The sequence below is a fragment of the Colletotrichum higginsianum genome, chromosome 1 (genome assembly GCF_001672515.1).
Source record: "Colletotrichum higginsianum IMI 349063 chromosome 1, whole genome shotgun sequence".
Classification (NCBI taxonomy): Eukaryota; Fungi; Ascomycota; class Sordariomycetes; order Glomerellales; family Glomerellaceae; genus Colletotrichum; species Colletotrichum higginsianum.
In genome coordinates, this window is record NC_030954.1 from 3,268,252 (window position 1) to 3,287,349 (window position 19,098).

The 19,098-nt window shown below is 55.2% G+C and overlaps 5 protein-coding genes across 5 annotated transcripts; 2 read left to right on the forward strand and 3 right to left on the reverse strand.

Moving 5' to 3' along the window:
* Positions 1 to 1,500: 1,500 nt before the first annotated feature.
* On the reverse strand, positions 1,501 to 3,660 carry CH63R_00997 (Dual specificity phosphatase; the record flags this gene model as incomplete). Its single annotated transcript, XM_018295972.1, has 3 exons — positions 1,501 to 3,014; positions 3,076 to 3,540; positions 3,606 to 3,660. The coding sequence occupies 3 exons, from the start codon at positions 3,658 to 3,660 to the stop codon at positions 1,501 to 1,503; spliced, it is 2,034 nt and encodes a 677-aa protein (XP_018164334.1).
* A 1,542-nt stretch (positions 3,661 to 5,202) lies between these two features.
* CH63R_00998 (Transcription factor pcc1) lies at positions 5,203 to 5,650 on the forward strand (the record flags this gene model as incomplete). The annotated part of the gene is made up of 2 exons (XM_018295973.1): positions 5,203 to 5,252; positions 5,374 to 5,650. The coding sequence occupies 2 exons, from the start codon at positions 5,203 to 5,205 to the stop codon at positions 5,648 to 5,650; spliced, it is 327 nt and encodes a 108-aa protein (XP_018164335.1).
* Positions 5,651 to 6,095: 445 nt separating this feature from the next.
* On the reverse strand, positions 6,096 to 8,184 carry CH63R_00999 (Helix-loop-helix DNA-binding domain-containing protein; the record flags this gene model as incomplete). Its single annotated transcript, XM_018295974.1, has 2 exons — positions 6,096 to 7,568; positions 7,624 to 8,184. 2 exons carry the CDS (start codon positions 8,182 to 8,184, stop codon positions 6,096 to 6,098), a joined length of 2,034 nt encoding a protein of 677 aa, XP_018164336.1.
* Positions 8,185 to 11,672: 3,488 nt separating this feature from the next.
* CH63R_01000 (UbiD family decarboxylase) lies at positions 11,673 to 13,905 on the forward strand (the record flags this gene model as incomplete). The annotated part of the gene is made up of 7 exons (XM_018295975.1): positions 11,673 to 11,684; positions 12,232 to 12,413; positions 12,473 to 12,551; positions 12,681 to 12,880; positions 12,937 to 13,089; positions 13,144 to 13,405; positions 13,510 to 13,905. 7 exons carry the CDS (start codon positions 11,673 to 11,675, stop codon positions 13,903 to 13,905), a joined length of 1,284 nt encoding a protein of 427 aa, XP_018164337.1.
* Positions 13,906 to 17,821: 3,916 nt separating this feature from the next.
* CH63R_01001 (uncharacterized protein) lies at positions 17,822 to 18,415 on the reverse strand (the record flags this gene model as incomplete). Its single annotated transcript, XM_018295976.1, has 1 exon — positions 17,822 to 18,415. One exon carries the CDS (start codon positions 18,413 to 18,415, stop codon positions 17,822 to 17,824), a length of 594 nt encoding a protein of 197 aa, XP_018164338.1.
* Positions 18,416 to 19,098: the final 683 nt, after the last annotated feature.

Here is a 19,098-nt window from a genome sequence, read left to right on the forward strand (position 1 = left end):
ATCAGACACTTTCCTCAGTAAAAATAATAAAAACAAAAAAATCAAACATGCAACACCAGGCATTCGCTGGTCGTCACCGACCCAACTACTACTCCGGCCCTCACTGGTTTATCGATGGGAGAGCGGACGGGATCCCGAGTTCTCCAGTGGGTATGGTCGCATGTGTGGGTTCCGCGACCAAGCACTGCTCTTGTAGACTCGATGGAGTGAAGGTTGTGGTGACTTGTCCGAGGCTTCGAGAGTTCCAACAGGGCGGCATTGAGAGTACCGCAACGCAACGGTATGCGTGATATCGCCAAGTACGATTTCACGGACCAGATGTCTCTACCTCTTCAGAGGAGATTTTCCCAACCTGCTCCTCGAGGCCGCAGTTGGTGTGAAGAGCCTCCAGGGTCGGAACAGCGTCATGGTGTTTGTACAAATATCTTACATAAATCAGAGAGCTGGCCTTCCCATGTCTGACTTGGGCGCACTGTCAAGGACCCATCAGATGAAGCACTTGCTTCTGACTGAAGAGAGGATCGCATTCACTTGAGCAGGACGGAGAATTTGTTGAAGAGGCGCGTGTGCTAGATAGGCTGTTTGCCTCAGCACGCTCTCCCTCTCCTTGCGCGAACGGTCAGGGTGATGTACATATTTTGGTCTCTCCGATGATGCTTGCTTGTCCTTGTCACAACCCTAAATCTGTTTGTACAGTCAGTCCTGTACCTTCACGGCTGTTGATTTGTTGACACTCCGTAGTAAGGCATCGAAGATCCTAAAACGAACTCGATAAGTGGGAACAGGGCTGCTGGTGGCATATCACAAGCGTGTAGAAACCACAGCATCACGAGCAAACTCCCCGAGACCGCTGTCGTGTGTGTACTTTTTGTGTATTGATGCGGAAAATCAAACGGGCAAACATCCTCTTCCACTTGTGTTCGTTTCATCCGACGACGATGTCTATAAAACATCCCCCCCTGGAAACGAGACATGCCCACTGCCACTGCCTCGCTTCCTCCTTTTGGCCTCCTATCTCTGCCCGAGCCGCGCAACAAAGACCAAAACAATCGTCTGTTTAACAAAAACCCTCGGCAAAAACCCAGCAATGGTAAATACAAGTACAATACAGTGTAGAGAGCCCCAATGCCCCTCCGGAACGCCTTAAAAAAACAAGCAGGTTGAACCGGCCAATTGCCGAGCCAGATATATATGCATCGAATGCCTGGAGAAGGGGAAGAGAGAGAGAGAGAGAGAGATGCAATTTTTCATCGTCATCGTCGTCGTGGTCGCCTTGTCGTGGACATCATTCCGGTCAAAGCCGGCTTCCACCCGTGAACACCATCCCAGTTTGTCGCAATCTCCAATATTACCGGAACCCAACGCCAATTCATGCAGAACAACATGGACCGGTCGTGATCATCATCATCATAAGTGGTTAGTAAGCAATCGGTCCCGGGCCCCGTGGTCCAAGGTGTAGACTCAAGAGCGAGGGCCAGGCTGGATGGCTCTGGACGGCACCTAAGCGCCAGAGACCTTCCGTGCTGCCGATGCTGCCGTCGCGGACATTGCAGAGTTGCCCACACTGCCAACACGACCACTCGTCTTGCGTACTCCATCTTTGGTCCTCGGCGACTCTCCCGACCGCTTGCTGCCACGAACCTTGGTGAGAACACCCGATGCGCTGCTGACACGGTCGACTTGCTTGACACGTGACGTGCCGAGATTTTCGACGTCGTTGCTGGCATCATTGTCGATGTACGCCTGGTACACAGTGGCGGCTGAGTGGCTAACCGATCGCTTCTCGCTGCGGCCAGGCGATGCAGAAGGCTTGCGATGCGAGCGCATTCGCATGTGCAGCTCCTCGTCGGACTCGGTACTGTGGGATTGCTTGTGGATTGTGATGACCTCGGTGTCCTGGTGGATACCCGCCTCTTCCTCGACCGTCGCTTGGTACGAAGTGGATCTTTGGTAGGGATGGTGACGATCTGCCCTATTGGTCTTTCTCGGCTGGCCTGGTGTCGGCGCCGGGAGGTAGTCTTCTTGAACTCCAATGTTATTGCGGTCGTGATCGACTTCGCTCAAAGGCGTGCGGTTTGAGGTGCTGCGGTGGGGAGGTGTAGAGGCTTGGCCGGTGCGAAGCGACGTCTTCTGCATGGCGCGGATGGGGGTGCTCGGAGCAGCAGCGTTGGCGGCCATCTCCTTGCGGAGCTTGCGCTCGACGCGCTCCTCAATCCACCACTCGCGGAAGACGCCCTGGTTGATGTGAAGCCAGTGCTGCTGGGGGCCGACGACCATGCCAGGACGCATGAAGCGCATGAACGCGATGATCTCATTGGCAGTGAAGCCGTGACGGTAGATGAGGTACGCGCCGATGAGGCAGCCCGTTCTTCCGAGACCGGCTTTGCAATGGACAGCGATGCCCTTCTTCTTGACGGTGATGGTCTCGTGCGCCAGCCTGATGAACTTGCGCACAGTAGTGAGAGGCGGGCAGGTGCCGTCGTCGAAGATCATGTCGAGGTGAGAGATGCCCATAGCCTCGAAGAAGGACGGGGAGTAGAGGGGCGAGTTGAGACGGACGACGAGCCCAATGTTCCTCTCGGTGAAGTGGTTCAGAACGTTCTTGAAGGGCTGGGGTAGCGTCTTGTTCGCTTCCAATTGCCCCAGCGACCTGGGAAGCGCATCGAACTCCTCCGTGCCCTCCAGGACCTTGGCAATGGGCGCATGTTGGGGCGAAGCGAAGGCCAGGAAGTGTGGTGTGATCCAGTTGAAGTCTCCGTGCTCCACTCTCTCAAACTTTTCGTACTCGTCGAGATCGAAATTATCCAGGGCGCAGCAGCCCTCTTCCTTGGCTTTCCAAACACCGTAGACGACATCCTGAACGGTGATGCCGTAGTCGGCTTGACTGTATCCAGCGTCGCGGAAGGGCATCAAAGGCGGGTCGACCTGGGCGATGGGGGCCAAGGCCAGATGAGGGGGCCAGTTCTGGATGAGGACCATGTAGCAGGCGAGCATGCAGGCGGCGTTGGCGCGACCTGAAAAGGCTGTCAGCAAGGTGGTCCAAATACAACGACAACGGAACGCGCTGCAACATACTTCTGGGGTCGGCCCTGCTCCAGAAGACGATGGGGCGGTCCTTGTTCTCCTTGGCTCCGAGGACGTCGTGGAATTGCAGGGCGAAACGGTACAAGTGGCCGATGTGCAGTGGGCCGAAGTCATGGTGAAAGGCGTTGTACAGCAGGGTGTCGTCGACGGTGAAGTAGTGAGGCTTTTGACGGGCGGCGGTCTGGACGGGCGTAGGGCCTTCGGCGGCCCTCTGCGATCGCTTCCTGGGAGAAGACTGGACAGTCTCGCCATAGGGGAAAATGGTCTCGTCCGTGGGAGGATGGATGTACGCGGCCAGATACAGGCGGTCTGGGAGCCAAGTCAGAAGGGAGACGGGAAACAGGGCGCAATAGAGGTAGGGATGAAGCCAGGGTAAAGGGTCGCTGTAGCTGTCGCGCGATGCGCTCATGCCGACTTGCGACGACCGAGGCAATTCAGAATAAGGATGCGACATGACTGCGATGATGGGGGACGAGAGGATGCGCAATGCGTGCGTGTTGTGAGCGCGGGCCGAAACACACCTGGGATGTACTCAATGACCTGGCCCATATTGGGAGTCTTGGATGAAGGTGCCATTGATCTCGCGAGTCTCTGTTTCCTCCTGATTTCCTATGGCAATGGGAGACGAAGGAGGCAGTTGCTCTCGTGAGATGACGCCCTAGAGGTAGAGATGCAAGCGAATTGCCTGTTTGCGAAAGGACACACGACAGATGCCGAATTTGGATAGAAGCAAGCGAGGCTACTCCTTTGTATGCAAAGTAATGCGCGCGCAAGGGGAAGCGGTCCCTAGGAAGTAGCAATGCGTGGTGGTGTTGGCGAGCAGGTCCTACAGGAATGTTGAAATGGGCGGGTCTGAAACAATAACAACAACAACGCTGTCTCTGTCGCGGTTGAGCCAAAAGAGGAGGGGGCGAAAGGGGACGAAAAGGCACGCCCTCGAGGGAGACAGGAGCGACAACCCGATTTCTGGAAAAACCAGGTGCTTCTTTGGCGGTCGAAAAAAAATGGAGGGAGAGATATCGAGATGGGTAAAAGGAAGGTATTGCGAAGCGCAAGGAGGGACCGAACGATGGTGTTTTTGTATGGTCTGGCGTATGTTTTGCTGAAGCGGTCAATATGGGCCCCGACCCCAAACAGCAAGGGTTGGTTGTTGTTAGCCTCGCAGTGTTGTGCTGGCTGCCGGGCTGCCAGGCCGTTGTCAAGACAACCCGCCAGGGGGGAGCACTGGCCACTTGAGAGCTAGTGGCCAATCATTTGAGGTCGTTCGACTGGTCTAAGACGCCTCAGGCAATGCGCACCCGCCTTCATCCCGTTCATCCCCCCCAGTGATGGCCCCCCTCTAGACCCTTTTGGGCGCTTGACGGCTGTTAACACGACCGCACGAGTTGATCCCTTCTTCCCGAATCCCATGGACCTCTCCTGCCTGCGCATGTTGTCGCCTCCTGCTATGTGTTACCCATCCCGTCAAAACAACCAAGCTACTCCGCAGAAGTTCTAGGCTTGCTTATCGGGCGGCACTGCATCATACACACCCGACAACTGGGCTGCTGCCGTCTGCGCCAGAGCAACCCCACGTTCGCATCGCTCTGTGGATGACGGACCGCATCCAATGGGGTCAAGCAAGCAAGTCACCTTAGGGACGGGCGGAGGTCCTGTGCGTTGTCGGGTGTCACGTAGCCTAATGCCACCATGGAAACAAGCCTACGGAATGGCGGGGCAGCTGCATTGCCCTTATTTGCTTTTCCCCCCTTATTCTTTTTCTTTTGTTGTTGCCCGAGATCGATCTATCGGTTCTCCCCTATTTCGCCCTTCTATCCCTTACCCGTCCGCCATATGTGTGTGTGTGTGTGTGTGTGTGTGTGTGTATGCGCGTCAGTATAAATGCGTAGGTGACACCTCTCTGTGTTTGCGCGCACATGTTTTGTATTCCCGCTCGGTGGGCTGCGCCGAACGGAATTTCTGCGCCGCCAATGACGACAGTCTTTTTCTGACAAGGCCGACAACTGCCCCCCATTCCTACCTTTTTTGTGTCGTTTTTTTAAACCCCCAAAAAGCACCCCCCCTCCACATCCTTCCCCTCCCCTCCAAGCCTAAATTGCCGCGCTCAGCACCACGACCATGGCCGACAACAACACCAAGTCTACTGATGACGGGTTTCCCTGTTCCTTGTGAGTCGTCGCAGTCGCATTGCTTCCCTTGCTCCTCCCACCCCCTTCCCGCCTCCCTTGCGGCACACTGTCTCTGAATCACCCCAGGAAAGAAACAACCCACTAAGACATCAAGCCACAGGACCATCGACGTCCCCTTCCCCACCCCGCGCCTTGCCTCCGTTGCGCACAAGGCCCTTGCCGTCGACCAGGAGCTGTCGCCGCTCGTCAGACGCACCTTCTCCATCGACGACGACGCCGACGCCGCCTCCGTCCTCCGCGTCCACTATAAGGCCACCACAAACCGCATGCTCCGCGTCGCCGTCAACGGCCTCATGGAGAGCCTTAACCTCGTCGTCGAGGTGATGGAGGAGCTCGACGTTGACGTCTTGGAGCACCACCACCAGGACTCTCAATAAGCCATTCCGCGACAGGGAAGGAGGGGCGGTTACAGATGTCGAAAAAGAAAAATGCCCGCGAGCGTGGTGTGGACAGGGAGCTGAACGATGCATCATGATTCTTTTTTACGTTGTTTGTGATACCCTGGAATATACAATAGCCACATGACATGTGACTACTTTTGTGACATTGGGAGGAGCTCGGTCCTGGAATCATCGGGTATCGGTACTACTTGCTAAGCTCTGTTCTAGACTTGTCTAGGGTGTTTGAGCCCGAAATGCGTTTGCGTATGCCGGCAAGAGCCGCCCGCAACCTGAGGCGAAATACACTGAGCAAATGTATGCCTGTGAACTATACAATTCCAAAATGTCCCTCCGTGCCCTAAATTAGTATCGTATATCATGCCTTGCCAGTTGCTCCGTCTTGTCGCAAGCCCTAAAGTCATTGTTGACATCGGGCTTGCAACTAGCTCTCTACCGTCTCCTTCTGCGCCGAGCTTGCCTGCAGTTGCAGCTTCTTCTCGGCCTCTTCGGCTCGTCTGTTGGCGTCGGCGACTTCCTGCTTCAGCTGCTTGATGTACTCGATCGCGAGCTCCACAGTGCTGGCCTTGCTGTTCGGCGCGCCACCTGCCTTGGCCTCCCTCTCTCTTTCTTTCCTTTCTTCGGCCTCGCTCTTGGAGTCTTTGGGTGGCTGCGGCAGCAATGTCGCGATTTCTTGCAAGGCCGAGTTGATGCGGTTGCGGCGTCCCTGTTCGGCGATTTTATGCGACGTGCGTTTCGATGTGAGGTTGGTCGACAGCTCGCTGGGATACGTTACGCCGGGTACTGTATTACCCTCGAGGATATTCTGATAGTTGGACTTGGAGGCCAACAGACGGGAAGCCGTGTCTTCGGCCGACATACCACCGGGGGTGCCGGGCAAGAGCGGCTTGATGCTGGGAGATATCCTCGGCCGTAACGCAGGCGAAACATGCACCGAGCTGACGCTGCCTCTCTTACCCTGGGCGCCTCTAGCCATGAGCTTGGGCGTCTTTCTTGCCGTCGGGCCAGTTGAGCCGGGTCCAAGGTTGGGACTTGCGCTTGCTGAAGCGGCGGCGGCAGGTTTGGCAAAAACTGGTGAAGGCAGCGGCTGGGACGATGAGGCCCTTGCCGAGCCCGGATCGGATGGCGACTGGGTGGGCGTCGCCGTGTCCAGTCTCGGGGGCTGTGGTTTTGAGGAAAAGTTGACCGACTCGGGTAATTCGAACGACTCGATGTTGTCTGGCATTCCTAGATCCTGTGGATTTGACGAGGCTGAGTTGTTCGCGCTGGAAGCAGGCAGTCTCATCAGAGAGGCCGGCGTAGCAGGGGATGGTTTTCCTTGGATGTGGGCCGGTATTGCAGGATGGGGTTGGGGTTGAGGCTGAGGCTGGATGAATGGCGATTTGCTCGACTGTTTCGGCTGCGGAAGGGGCGGCGGCGGCATATCTGAGAGATTCTCAGGAGAGACCGATGCGTTTTCCGATTCCTCGCTGCTCATGGGGGCCGGCAAGGCGGTCGAGGGTAACATTTGGTCCAGGCCGTCCTCGTTCACTTCTCGAAGAGCCTGGGAAACCATCTTTGGTGTTGCTGTGGTCTTCTTGCGCTGGGGCTTCGAAATGGGTGACTGTCGCACACTGCTCTTTGCCTTTGCCCTCGAGGCGTTGGTCTTGCGGGCCTTCTTTGCCAGGTCGACGACGGGAAGCTGCGTGGCCGTTTCAACTTCCATCTCGGCCGGGGAGTTGTGAGCCGACAGTGACGACCGTCTGTCATACAGTATACCATGGTCGCTTTGCGCATGAAGTGCTGGGGACGTCAGAGGGCTGAAGTATGCGCCCGGGATGGTGAACCCGCCGGCTTCCATCTGGAAATGGGGATCCAACGGGGTCACTGCGGGTGAGACCAGTGGAGTAAAAGCCATCTTGAAGGGTTAGCTGGGGGGTTGAACTTGCGAGTCAAATAGGGGAGATTCTTACGTCCTGCTGCTCCTTCATCCGCTGGTACCTGCTGCCGAACATGGGCGTATGGCTCTGGTCTGTCGAGAAGAACTGGTTGCTAGCGGCCGGCATCTCGAGACTCTGGGGCGTTGGTGGCACAGCATGTGTCTGGTTCGTGTAGTAGGCAACTTGCTGTTCCTGAATCTGGCGGTGCTGTTGCTGCATCCGCTGCTGCTGCAGATACTGGATCTGGGCGTCGATCTCCGTGATGGCATCGGTGGGCGTCGCCGGGGGAATCATCTGGGTTGGGATGGCGGGATGCGCAGCGGCGGTCGTCATGTTGATGAGCTGCGCCTGCATGGCCGAGTTGGCATTCCCCATGACCATGGAGGCATCGGTCCCTCCCATCTGAGTGTCGAGCTGCTCACGCCCGGACTGGTGCATCATTCCCGAGGCGTTTCCAGACTGATAATCGTGAAAGTCGAAGGGCATGGTGTCGCTGAGGTTTCCCATGCCGCCCATATCCAAAAACTGCTGGAACTCGTCATCGTGGTTGGCTGTCAAGCCAGGATCCTGGGGGTTCCAAGAGGCGGCGTCCATCGTGACCAGACTGACTTTCTGAGTCGCAAGCTTTCAACGTGTCGACGGCCAATGCCGGGAGGTGGGTGGTGTGCTCGTAAGCAATTTTCGAGATCCAATAGAGCCCTTTCTCAAAACTCAGATCAACAGCTGCAATCGTCGTTGGAACGTTAAGTCGATAGCGACAGTCGAGGGGGCGATATCTGGGGTGAAGTTGGTCGCTGAAGGGTCGACAAATTGATTGCGCACGAGGAAGGGGACGCAGGGCCGCTTATCGGGGTCGGTGGTGTTCGAGATTCGTGGGGAACAATGACGGGTGTTTAGGGCGCACAAAGTCCAAAGCGCAGTGCCTCGCGCCGAAGGGTTCGGTTGGAGACGTTGAGCTCTGCTCTGTCAACGCCAAGCAAAGGGTGAGCTGAACAACTAGGGTGAGTGACGGACGAAGTTCTTCAAGTCGAGAAGGGAGCGGTGGAAGCAGGAAAACCTGCCCCTCGTGGTGGAGAGAGAGTGAGAGAATGAGAATGAGAGGCTGGCAGACAGAGACGCTACGGCGAGAGACGGAGAGGCAGGTAGTGGCAGTGGCAGCGGGAGCGCGAACGAAGCAGGTGACAATGGTGGGGGGTGCAGTTGCAGGTGCAGGTGCAGTTGCGCTCACACACCCCAGAGAGAGGAGGATGGAGGTGGGGGGTGGGGGCGCACTGAAAACTGCCATTGGCGGTTGGTGACTGGTCGACGAGCCCGTGGGCACTTTTATCTTATTTCATTTCATCGGTCTGCGGACGCCGGCCGGATCCAAGCTTCGGAACCTCAGCACCTTTGCCAGGTTGTACATCCCATGCCTACCTTACTTACCTGCCTAGGTAGGTAGACCTGGGTAGAGAGAACTGGCCCGTGCCCGACATCCTCATGCTCCCCTCTCAGGCCCTGGTGACTCCCTGACACAAGGGTCTTTCGAAGATTTGGTCGAAGCGACCGACAGGTGGCCGCCGCCAACCGAGTGAGTGCGAGAAAATGCGACAACAGCGCATCCAATTACCTCTCACGAGTCACAGACACGCACACCTCCGAGGGTTGAGGTAAAGGTCTTGACTAAGTCCACCCACCGAGTTGCCTGCCCCGAATCAAAAGGCTTCCGTCCATCTGTGCTCAAGCCGGCCCTGTCCGACCCTTGAATTGTTATTTTTATTTTCCCTCTCCCGCGGGACGACAACGCGAAATACCCCTTCTATCGCTGGGCAAAGCTCCAGCTGGGAAGGTTCCCCCTCTCGGAGTGATTGTCGGGGAAATGGAGAGACCACCGCACTTTCCAGCCAAACAAACCCACAAGTCCCCGGGCCATGGAGTTCAACCGGACCAGGACGAAGAGAACGCAGGAGAAGGAAAATTTTCTCGCACGATGCGCCTCTACGGCCAGGTGCTCCCACCATTCAAAAGACCCTGGACTGGAAAGATTGAACTGTGGTGGACCCGGTCTCCTATCGGCAACGGCGCCGGCGCCGCGCTACACAAGTTCGTCGCAACCGAGCTCGAGCTTTACCGCTCCAGGCTGGACAGACAAGGCATGCACGCACGCGGGCGGGACGATGGGTTCCAGACGCCTACAAGAGACACGTCCCGCAGTCTCGGATCGACCTGTTGGGTGAAGAATCACATCACCAACGAGAAAACTACGACAGCCAAGCCCCAGGGTAGAAGCAAACGACCAGGTGTAGCTCCCGCGGCCTGGGCGTCACCACATTCCGTCTCGGCCGGCCGAGTCCATGTCCACAGCCAATTTGCAACGCTGCTGCCCTGCAGCGCGGTTTAATCTCGAACCCGAAATCGATCCAGCACTGCCTGCCTGCAGGTCATGAAGGGGTATTTGTACAAAGACACTACTTCAATGAATATGGGGACCAGACACATCAAAATGCAACCTATGGTTCCGGTTTTAATTAAGCTGACCGGCAGTTAGGCGTCGGTATTTCATGTCGCAGTCGTATCGGCCTCGGGGCCCGTTGCAACGCGTGGATTTGGACCAACGACCATGGGAACCCCCTGTTAGACTACGTTGTTGTCACGAGGGTTGCTCACGTTGCTGAGTCACATATGGAGGTACATTTTGCCCTTAACGGTGTCCTCATCGCGACGGAGCATCTCCAGGTTACAGAAGCTTGTGTAGGTCCTGTGTGCGGTCTGTCTGCGCGGAAACGATTTTCTTAGGTAATAGTCGTTCAAGAATAGCCGCACTCTGGTCAACCTCCACGCTCCTCGTTGAAGGGGGAGAGGGGCTTTGCAATCCCGGTCGCGAGCCCTCCTCCCCCCAAGTTATTGGTCAATCTGCCCGAGGAGCAATGACCAGGCTTGCGGAGGGTACGTGCTAGTGGCTGAACTGTGGAATCTGTTCGTAAGTGTGGCTTGCCGCAATCTTGTCACATTCCGATCTCCATGACCTATTTTGGCCCTTTCGCAGCTTCATGTTCCAGAGGTCAACCACTATCCAGAAAATGTAGCCACCCGGCTGGTCGCAGAGGCTTGAAACGATTAAGCTTCTCTCTCGTCCCTTTCGTCTTCATCCTCTCATCCTCCTCCCCCTTCGACATATCCGAATTTCACTCAACATACTGCTCACACGTCTTTTCTTCTAGTCCCATTCTTCATCAACCCGCTAAGCCTTGGCAGGCTCCTCCTTCGGTGCCTCTCATCATGTGAGACACCAGCTACTTTTGTGCGTTGGCGCAGGCATCGTGGGCCGGCGCATCTCCCTTGCAACTCCATCCGATATGTGCCTCCACAAACCCAGCGGCAAGACGTCATCGTCGTGTTGCCAAGTGCCTAGCAGGGACAAACACGTCGATCATTGATGCCGCTGTACAGATACCAAATGTACAAATGCTCATGTTTCTTGGTATCTACTTGCAGAGAAGGCCCATCGGCAAAACCCTAGGGCTTCGATTGGTGCGGCAATAATCACTGGGTATAGCACATGATGTTTGAGTGAGCAACGACATCTCCAGACGGCGCAACTTTTATGTGCTGTCTCACCAGAAGTCGCTTTTCTACACTGCAGATATACTAGAACACGATGGGCTTGATCGTGCGGCGGCTTGGCCTGGTCGGGCACAGTTCGGGCTATCTGACGCTGACAACAATACAGCTTGACAGTGACGGTCAACGGTCGACAATTCGCTTGCTTGAAGACAGACTTGACATGCGGCTCGCGAGATTGATCATCAGCCCAAACACCTCATCAGCCAAAGGAGAGGACTTGCGCGACAACTATCCGTAGCTTTAACCGGAACAAAGGATTTGTGATTAAAAGTTGATCCCGTCTCGATCCCTGTAACCAAGAGGACCCGAAATGAGGCTATTCTCTCTTGACGAAATTCCAACAAACGACAGTTAGTTCCTTGTCGCCGCCGCCGCCGCCGCCACAAACACCGAAAGTGCACTCGGCCGGCTCACTCCCGCCCGGGGATACGAGCGAATGATAACAAGATCCAGAGCCTAAGAAAGCGGAAAGGAGAAATATGGATAAGTGCGTAAGTTACCGGACGAAGTGGTGTCCCGGGAGGTTGAGCTAAACCTCGGCGGTCGTGGTCCACAATCCACGGCCGCATCCGGCGCAGGGCTTGCGATCAGCCCCGGGCTTTCCCAACCGCTCTCTCTATCTTCCCAGCTTTCGCATCACCAACTTTTATCCCCCTCCCCGTCCGAGCCAATCATCAACCCCGGACACCAACCCGAGCTTTCTCCCTCAATCCCCATGTTGCGCGTGTGGCTTCCCAAGGTTCCGATCGACTGAAAGCCATCTTTGTGGCTAGAACCTGTCCGATTCACCCGTCCCCCGCCAGTTTTGTTCTGGGCTTTCCGCCATGTTCCCTTTATTCCGCCGGATGCGGTTTGGTGGCTTTCTGGCCTGGAATTCTTCGTCGTTCCAACCCAACTTCTGTCTCAGTGATATAAGTGCATGTGGACCCGCCTTGGGGGGTGGGTTTGTTGTGTCTGTCCGCCTCTCCCTTGTATCGCAAATACCCTGAGTTTCCGCGTTGATTCCCTCGGAGGGTATCCCATTGACAAAATATCAAGGCAACACACACAAGTCGGGACCGCCATTACCGACGTCATTCGAGGTCTAAAACTCACTGCAGAACGTTAACCCGGTGGACGTTTCGGTCCTGCCAATATACGATGGCGGGTCTGCCAGTGACGGCGAAAGCAGAGTGTTGGATTTGGTACGGGTTGGCCATCTGCTCGGTCATCATGAGATTGTCAGTCCAGCGCGTGCTTCCGCTTCGTCGAGCTTCACGTTGCTAACAAGTGCGCCAAGTATGTCCCAGTATATCATCAGAAGGCGCAAGTTCCTTCGCGACATCCCCCCGGATGATATTGTGATGCTTGTTCTTGTCGTACGTCTCTCTCCACTCCCGCATCGCTTCATCGTGGTTGTCTGCTTCTAGTTTCCATTGCCCCTTTTCTTTTTACATAGGAGAGGTTTTATCCAATGCATCTGTTTACTGACTCGTTGACCTGGCCAGTTCATCTATACCACGGCAATCGCTTCCCTATACATGTACTTCGAGATTGTTGCCGAGACCGATTTCGAAACCATCACCCCCGAGCAAGATGCCGCGATCGGCTACGAACTGGGGGTTCTCAACATCCTCGCCGAAACGGCCATAGAAACAACGCTGTGGGGTAATAAGTGCTGCCTCCTCATACTCTATAACCGCCTGACGTACGCTTGTCATCCCACCATCTGTTTGATGCCTATGGAAAGCTCACGAATGATAGTCTCTTGGGTCACTACCGGAAGACGTGGTTCACCGTCGCCGCCTTCACGGGGCTAGCATACCTTATGGTCATCGTGGCACTCTATGGAGGGTGGTGTCGTCCATTCTCCGACTACATGGAACTCGTGCCTGGAAACTGCAAGTCTCCCCACTGGTCAGGACACCGTTGACGGGCTTGTATGGCTGCGAGCAACTGTGTGTTCAGCAGCGAGAGACTCTGGCTAACGCGATGCTCAGTGGAGTGCTTGACGTGGACAAATTACAACATCTTGCAGATCACGATGAACCTCTCGACGGATCTTATTCTGCTTCTAATACCCGTCACACTTATCAGCAAATTGAGGATGAGGATTGGAAAGTATGCGCCCCTTGGGATTGCCTCCGTATCGGCTCGAAAGCAAAGTGCTAACGACCATGGTCTCGCCAGGAAAATCCTTCTCATCTGCCTCTTTAGTATGGGCGTTTTCGTCGTAAGTCTTTTCCCCCCTTTCCCAAAAACTAACACAAAACCACATCGACCCACCCCCCCTCCCCACCCGCCTGGTTTTCTAACGAAACGCTCCGTCATATACAGATGCTCTGCGCAATCTTGACCAAGGTCATGGTCTTCACCCACTCAGTCGATCCCGTCTGGTTCCTGTGGAGTGTTCGAGAGTGTAGCACGGCGATGCTGGTCGGCAACCTCGTCCTCGGCTTACCGATCCTCCGGACCTGCTGGCGCTTCTTCGTCCCCAAAACCGACGGCAGCTCGGGGGCCAAGTCGTCAGAGGCGAGCTCGGGTGCCACGGGCGACTCGTACGCTTCAAAGACGGCCAGGGGCGACACAGCGGCCTTGGAGCCGCTCTCGTCGAGGTCGGCGCCGACGGGGCGGGTGGCGATCAATAGCGTTTACACGGACATCGAGCTTCACGGCAAGGACGGTACTCAGGGCATGACACGGAGGCTGTCGGTCGGGCAGGAGAGCGTATGAGACTCGTTTGGTCGAGCCGAGGGACGGAGCGGCGGACACGGCTCATAATGTTTAATGTAGGCTATGTGACTCCACGCACAGTTTGTTGTAGGGAAGCTTTGTAGAGAGGAACTCGGAATCGAACGACTTTTGCACTGCCAAAACAGTCCTGTCCATATACCGGCTCATAGAGCATCTTCTTGCCGATCATATGAATCACGGACTGAACATGAAACCACATACCCAGCCGGACAGGCTATTCGTAAACGGTGGTCCTTGTCTCGTTTATTGACCACCCAAGGCCTCCGTAAGCATCCTCAACTACTAAAACACCTCGGCATCCATCCTTTGATATTATCAAAGGGAATACTTCGTGGAGTTAGGAGGACTATAGTTCCAAGGCGTGTTTCGAGGCTACTCCGAGGTCACTGGGAGGTTATCCGCGTCCCCGCCGAAGAGCAGTTGCCGGTCGTTGCACCGAGAACGTCGGAGAGCGTGAGCATAACTCGGATCGCATGATGGAAGGTTTGAATTCTGCAATTCTGGACACTATCCAAAGCTGGGTTTCTCGTCATGTTATTCGGTATTTAGTGGCATCAACAGGAGCATGTGGGTTCGAAAGCGTACAGATTGGTTGTTGGATCGTGAGGCGAAAGGGGAAAAGGCGAACCTGGATCTCGATTCCGCATAGGTATGTATTATTTCCAAGACACAACGCAGCACCAGGGAGGAAACCTCGTCTCTCTCAGATATCCGAGCCTTCAACGCAACGAATCGCATCTCTGCTCCCATTTTCAATGTATTTTATTTTAGTGATATTTCTACTATTCTAATACGTGGGCCCCGTTTTTCTTCTCCTGGAATAGAGACTGTGACCTTGTTATTCTCTTCTTGGGCTCTTTGGTGACCTCGATCCATAACGCCCGATACCTGGATGAACAGCCAAGATTACCGGAATAATGCGTGAGGAGACCGGATAGGATGACGCGATGGTGGAGAGGAAGCAGTGAGACGGGGAGCGGAAGCTCGTGTGATCAAGCTAACAAGAAAGGAAAAGGGGGAGCAGGCAGGCAATCCTACCACCGACTGCTTGTGGGCCAGAAACGATGACCGTCTCTGATTCGGGAACAGAGACGGCCCCCCATAAGCCAGACTCGTTATAGACTCGGCTTGGAAAACAAAGCCGGGAGCCACTTGCTTCCAGTCGTCTAGGCGAACAAGTCCCATTTTGCCAGATATGGTTGCGTTCGGCGAGGGCTTCTTCAATGTGATTTATACCCTTCTGCACTGAAGGCCGCCAGGGAAGCGTACAAAACATCTCTGATGATCTAACGGGCCTTGGCGACAACAAATCATGTCAATCGCTCGGCAAAGATGGACCCTTACCTCTATCAAATGTGCCACGGCAAGATCATATGAGACGGCACGGACAAGCAGACAAAGAGACGAGGTTATCCCGCGCTTCGCCTTTCGGTTCCCCAACCTTTTCATCCTGAACCTCATCTTGGCATTTGTGTTGTTACATCTCTTTTCCACACGATCGCCATCGTTCGCGTGCTGTTCTCGAGAGTGGTTTACACGAGAGAGAGGGGGGGGGGATTCAGTAAGAACATAGGCAGCGAGAGGAGCAGAAAAGATGGAAGGATCCTGGAAACAGTATCGCACCCCGGTAATGCAGAGTGGAATTCTCACCTCAAGACTACACCTCATGTTGTGTGTTGATGCTCTCCATCCGTTTCTCTAGGATCGACTCGTCGTCACACGACCGACAAAAGACGTCTCAACACCAACCAAGCGGCCTCGTAGAGGCTTCATCACAAAGCCAAGACTCTTCTCCTATACTCGACCTCGGCGGTGCAGACGCAAGATCACAGAATTAAGACATGTACGCTACTGCACTGCTGTTATTGATATACGCCGCCGCGACAAGGCCGTCGACCGGCCAAGTCCCGCGAGGGTGTAGAGCAACCCCAGGAAATAAGCCAACGGTGGACAAACCCCCCACAGCGGAAGCTTCGTAGCCGGTGTAGCATTGGGACGTCACGATAAATGCGCGTATGAGTTCCTCTACCCCGATGTTGACCCGGCGAATTGTTGACTGCCTACCGGAGAAAGTTCAACTGATCCAGCAGAGCCCGTTGATCATTGCCCTGCGAGAGAAGCCTGTCGTTAGTCGATGTTTCTGACAGGACCGCGCGATGCGACGCTATGTGACTGTCCGGTGCCAGCCTGAACCGAAGCCAGCAATATCTCGGTTCCCGCCACAGGATAGTCCAGACGTTGAAGGCGACTAGACTCTCTTCGAAGCATTCTAGAGGTTTCATTTAGTGTGGATTCCTCGACGACTCACACGCTGGCCGAAGAAAAGAGAGAAGAAAAATAAATTGTCCGTATTGATGGGACGCCCGGACGGGAACGTGAACCCCGTCGATGGATCATCGGACCCCAATCTGCTTTTCTGCACCTTCTGGGCAAGTCTGCCACCCACCCCCTCGTGCCTGGTAGGGTGAGTATGTCGATCAGCACAAGTCGGATGATTCCATCGAACGAAACCTTAACGTCGTATCAACTGGCATCTTCCGACATACACCCTCGTCTCTTTAACCCTTCAGTCTTCCAGGCTCCCAAATTGTCGGAACAGTTCATAAGCCTGCACGAGGGTCGGTCAATAGTCTCGACGCTAGCCTGCCCATCTTTGGCCTCTGCTGTGCCGTGTAAGACGCATCTTCTACAAGGGCAACGAATTCGCGAAATGACCTGCCTGACTTCTTGTGAGCGGGAATAGGCAAGGCCCCCAGAGAGTATCGAAAGAGACCGGGGTGTGGGTTGCACGAAAGCAATCAATCAATCGCCTGCACAGCAAAGGTGTGTCCGTGGTCATCAGTTGTCCCTCCTCTGTGTCGTCCTGCCGGTCGGCGAACGCCACCTCTCTCGGCCTACGCCTCGTGCAGAATGCACTTGGCATGCTGATTCCAACTGCATATCCGTATCCGTGGCTACACACGAAAGGTGGATGTCATCGCGTTGTCGAAACTGTGCCGCACACCAAGGACGGCCGGCTTCTCCTCTTTGAGAACTTGGTGCAGAATTGGCGAACTAGTTTGTGAAATGAGCTCCCGCCACCTCCCGCAAGCCTCTTCTGCAAGCCTCCTCATCGTTGTCTCTCTCATATGACTGTATGCGGTAGGCTGGACCGATCTTCTTCAAAGCCGAAGGCCATCAGGCTCCCCGTGAAAAATGACCCATCCAGCCTTTCGACCCACCTGAGCACTTAATTGGACCGGCCTCCTTCCATGTCCGTCTGTCCTCTTGTCCTCTTGTCCTCTAGGGCTTGATCACTGCCTTGGCGGGTTAAGTTCTTATAAGGAAGAGGGCTGGATTGTCTTGGGGACAGGGGACTTGTTTGATCCTTTGCCAACAATTCCACTCCCAAGGCGTACCTGGGGCAAGACTCCTGTGAAACGACGGAGGGCGGCCATGACGGTATGCGGAGACGAACGGACAGCTTACACCTAGTCTGAGAGACCCCCCGTTGTGGACTTGTGCGAGGGGGGTTATGATGCGATCCCTACGCTGCATAGTAAGCATCTGCACGACGGATGGCGTGTGTGTGTGTGTGTGTGTGTGTGTGTGTGTGTGTGTGCCTGGGCCAGGACGCGTCGACCAACCATGATTGAGGTCTGCACCCTTTACGGCCACCCAGGTCGATTTATGCCCGCGTGCAAAGGCAGTACCTGGGCCGACGTGGAGCAGAACAAGGATGTACGGATAATATAGTCGACTCGAAATGCCGCTGCATTGTGGATAGACTTATGCTGCGTAACTTGTAGGAGCTGAAGGAACGACGGTCGAGACTATCGGCTCCATGAAGGGCGCACAGGTCTCGTGTTCGACTTGAAGACGTGGGTTAAAACCCCCGGGATGTCCACTCAGCGTTTCATGAGACTCCAGAGACAGACAGGTATCCAAGGGGGGTCGAACCCACCGCCCTCATTAGGAGAAGACTCATATGATCGAGGGCAAAGCCGTGGGCTCGGTACCAGTGCACGGGACGAGAGATAGATGGTGTCTGCTCGTCCGGTTGGAGAATGGTCTCGATGTTGGTTTCGGTCTGGGGCACCAAAAAGCGTCGCGTCGAGAGACCCGTCAGATAACCACAATTATTTTCCCGGGGGGGGGGGGGGGGGGGGGGGGGGGTGCGATTCCTCCTATTGTTGATCTCCGACAGCTTGACAGACAAATCAAGGCCCATATATGGGGCCCAGCAGCCCAGATGAAGGGGAGGAGCTTGTCCAGGACCAGTCTGACAGTGTTTCTTTTTGGAAGGTAAGTGGACCTCCTGGCCACTTGGTTCCGGGCATCTTACTGTGAGTAAGAAGCCATTGGGAGGAGGAGGGGAGAGCCCAAAGGGCAAAAGTCCTTCAGGGAGGCCAGGGGCATCGAGGAGACGGGTGGAGTTAGTGGAGACATGAACGTGGCGCGAGGGCGGCTTGTCCTGGTTTTTCGCATAGTCTGCCCGGGGTGCTCCCATGTTTCCGAAGTATTGCGGGTTAACATGCCTTGAAAAAGTGGAAGAGCGATTTTCTTGCGTATCAATCGTAAATGCCTCCGCACTTGGTTCCCTGACAGATGATAAGGTTTACACACCTCCGGTCGGGATGACATTACAACGACTGTTGTGTACTACCTATGTTGCGGCCCAAGGAGGGGCCGCCTGTTGTTGCTTTTTGCATTGTCTTCGGCGGCCGGGGCCGCAGGCTATTACGGCCTGCATTGAGTTTGTTCGGCACCACATCTGAATAGGGCGTCGAATCGTTCCTTGTGCAACAGCTTTCTGCAGTTTGTGCAGCGTAAACCTTGATTTGCTTCCAAGTCCCACAGCTGGGTGGATGCAGTTTGTGTTCAGACGGCCGGTCGTTGTCTCCTTCTCACATAGCAATGTCGTTTTGCGGCTGACGAGAGGATACAGATGGCGGGGTCCAGTCTTGATGACACGCTTCGACCCCATTTGTAACGCCGCACTGCATCACAATATGTGTTCGCAGGGAAGCCATGTGGTGGTATTCGGACCGGGTGGGGGTAAGCCGTCTCTTCATTCGAATCGCGACCTTCTCGGACGCGAGATCGATGGATCTATGCCAGTGATGGTGAGTGGATGTGCCGTGGCGAATAGTGCTGACAAGAGCAGGCGTAGTAGTCTTGGACGCCGAAGAT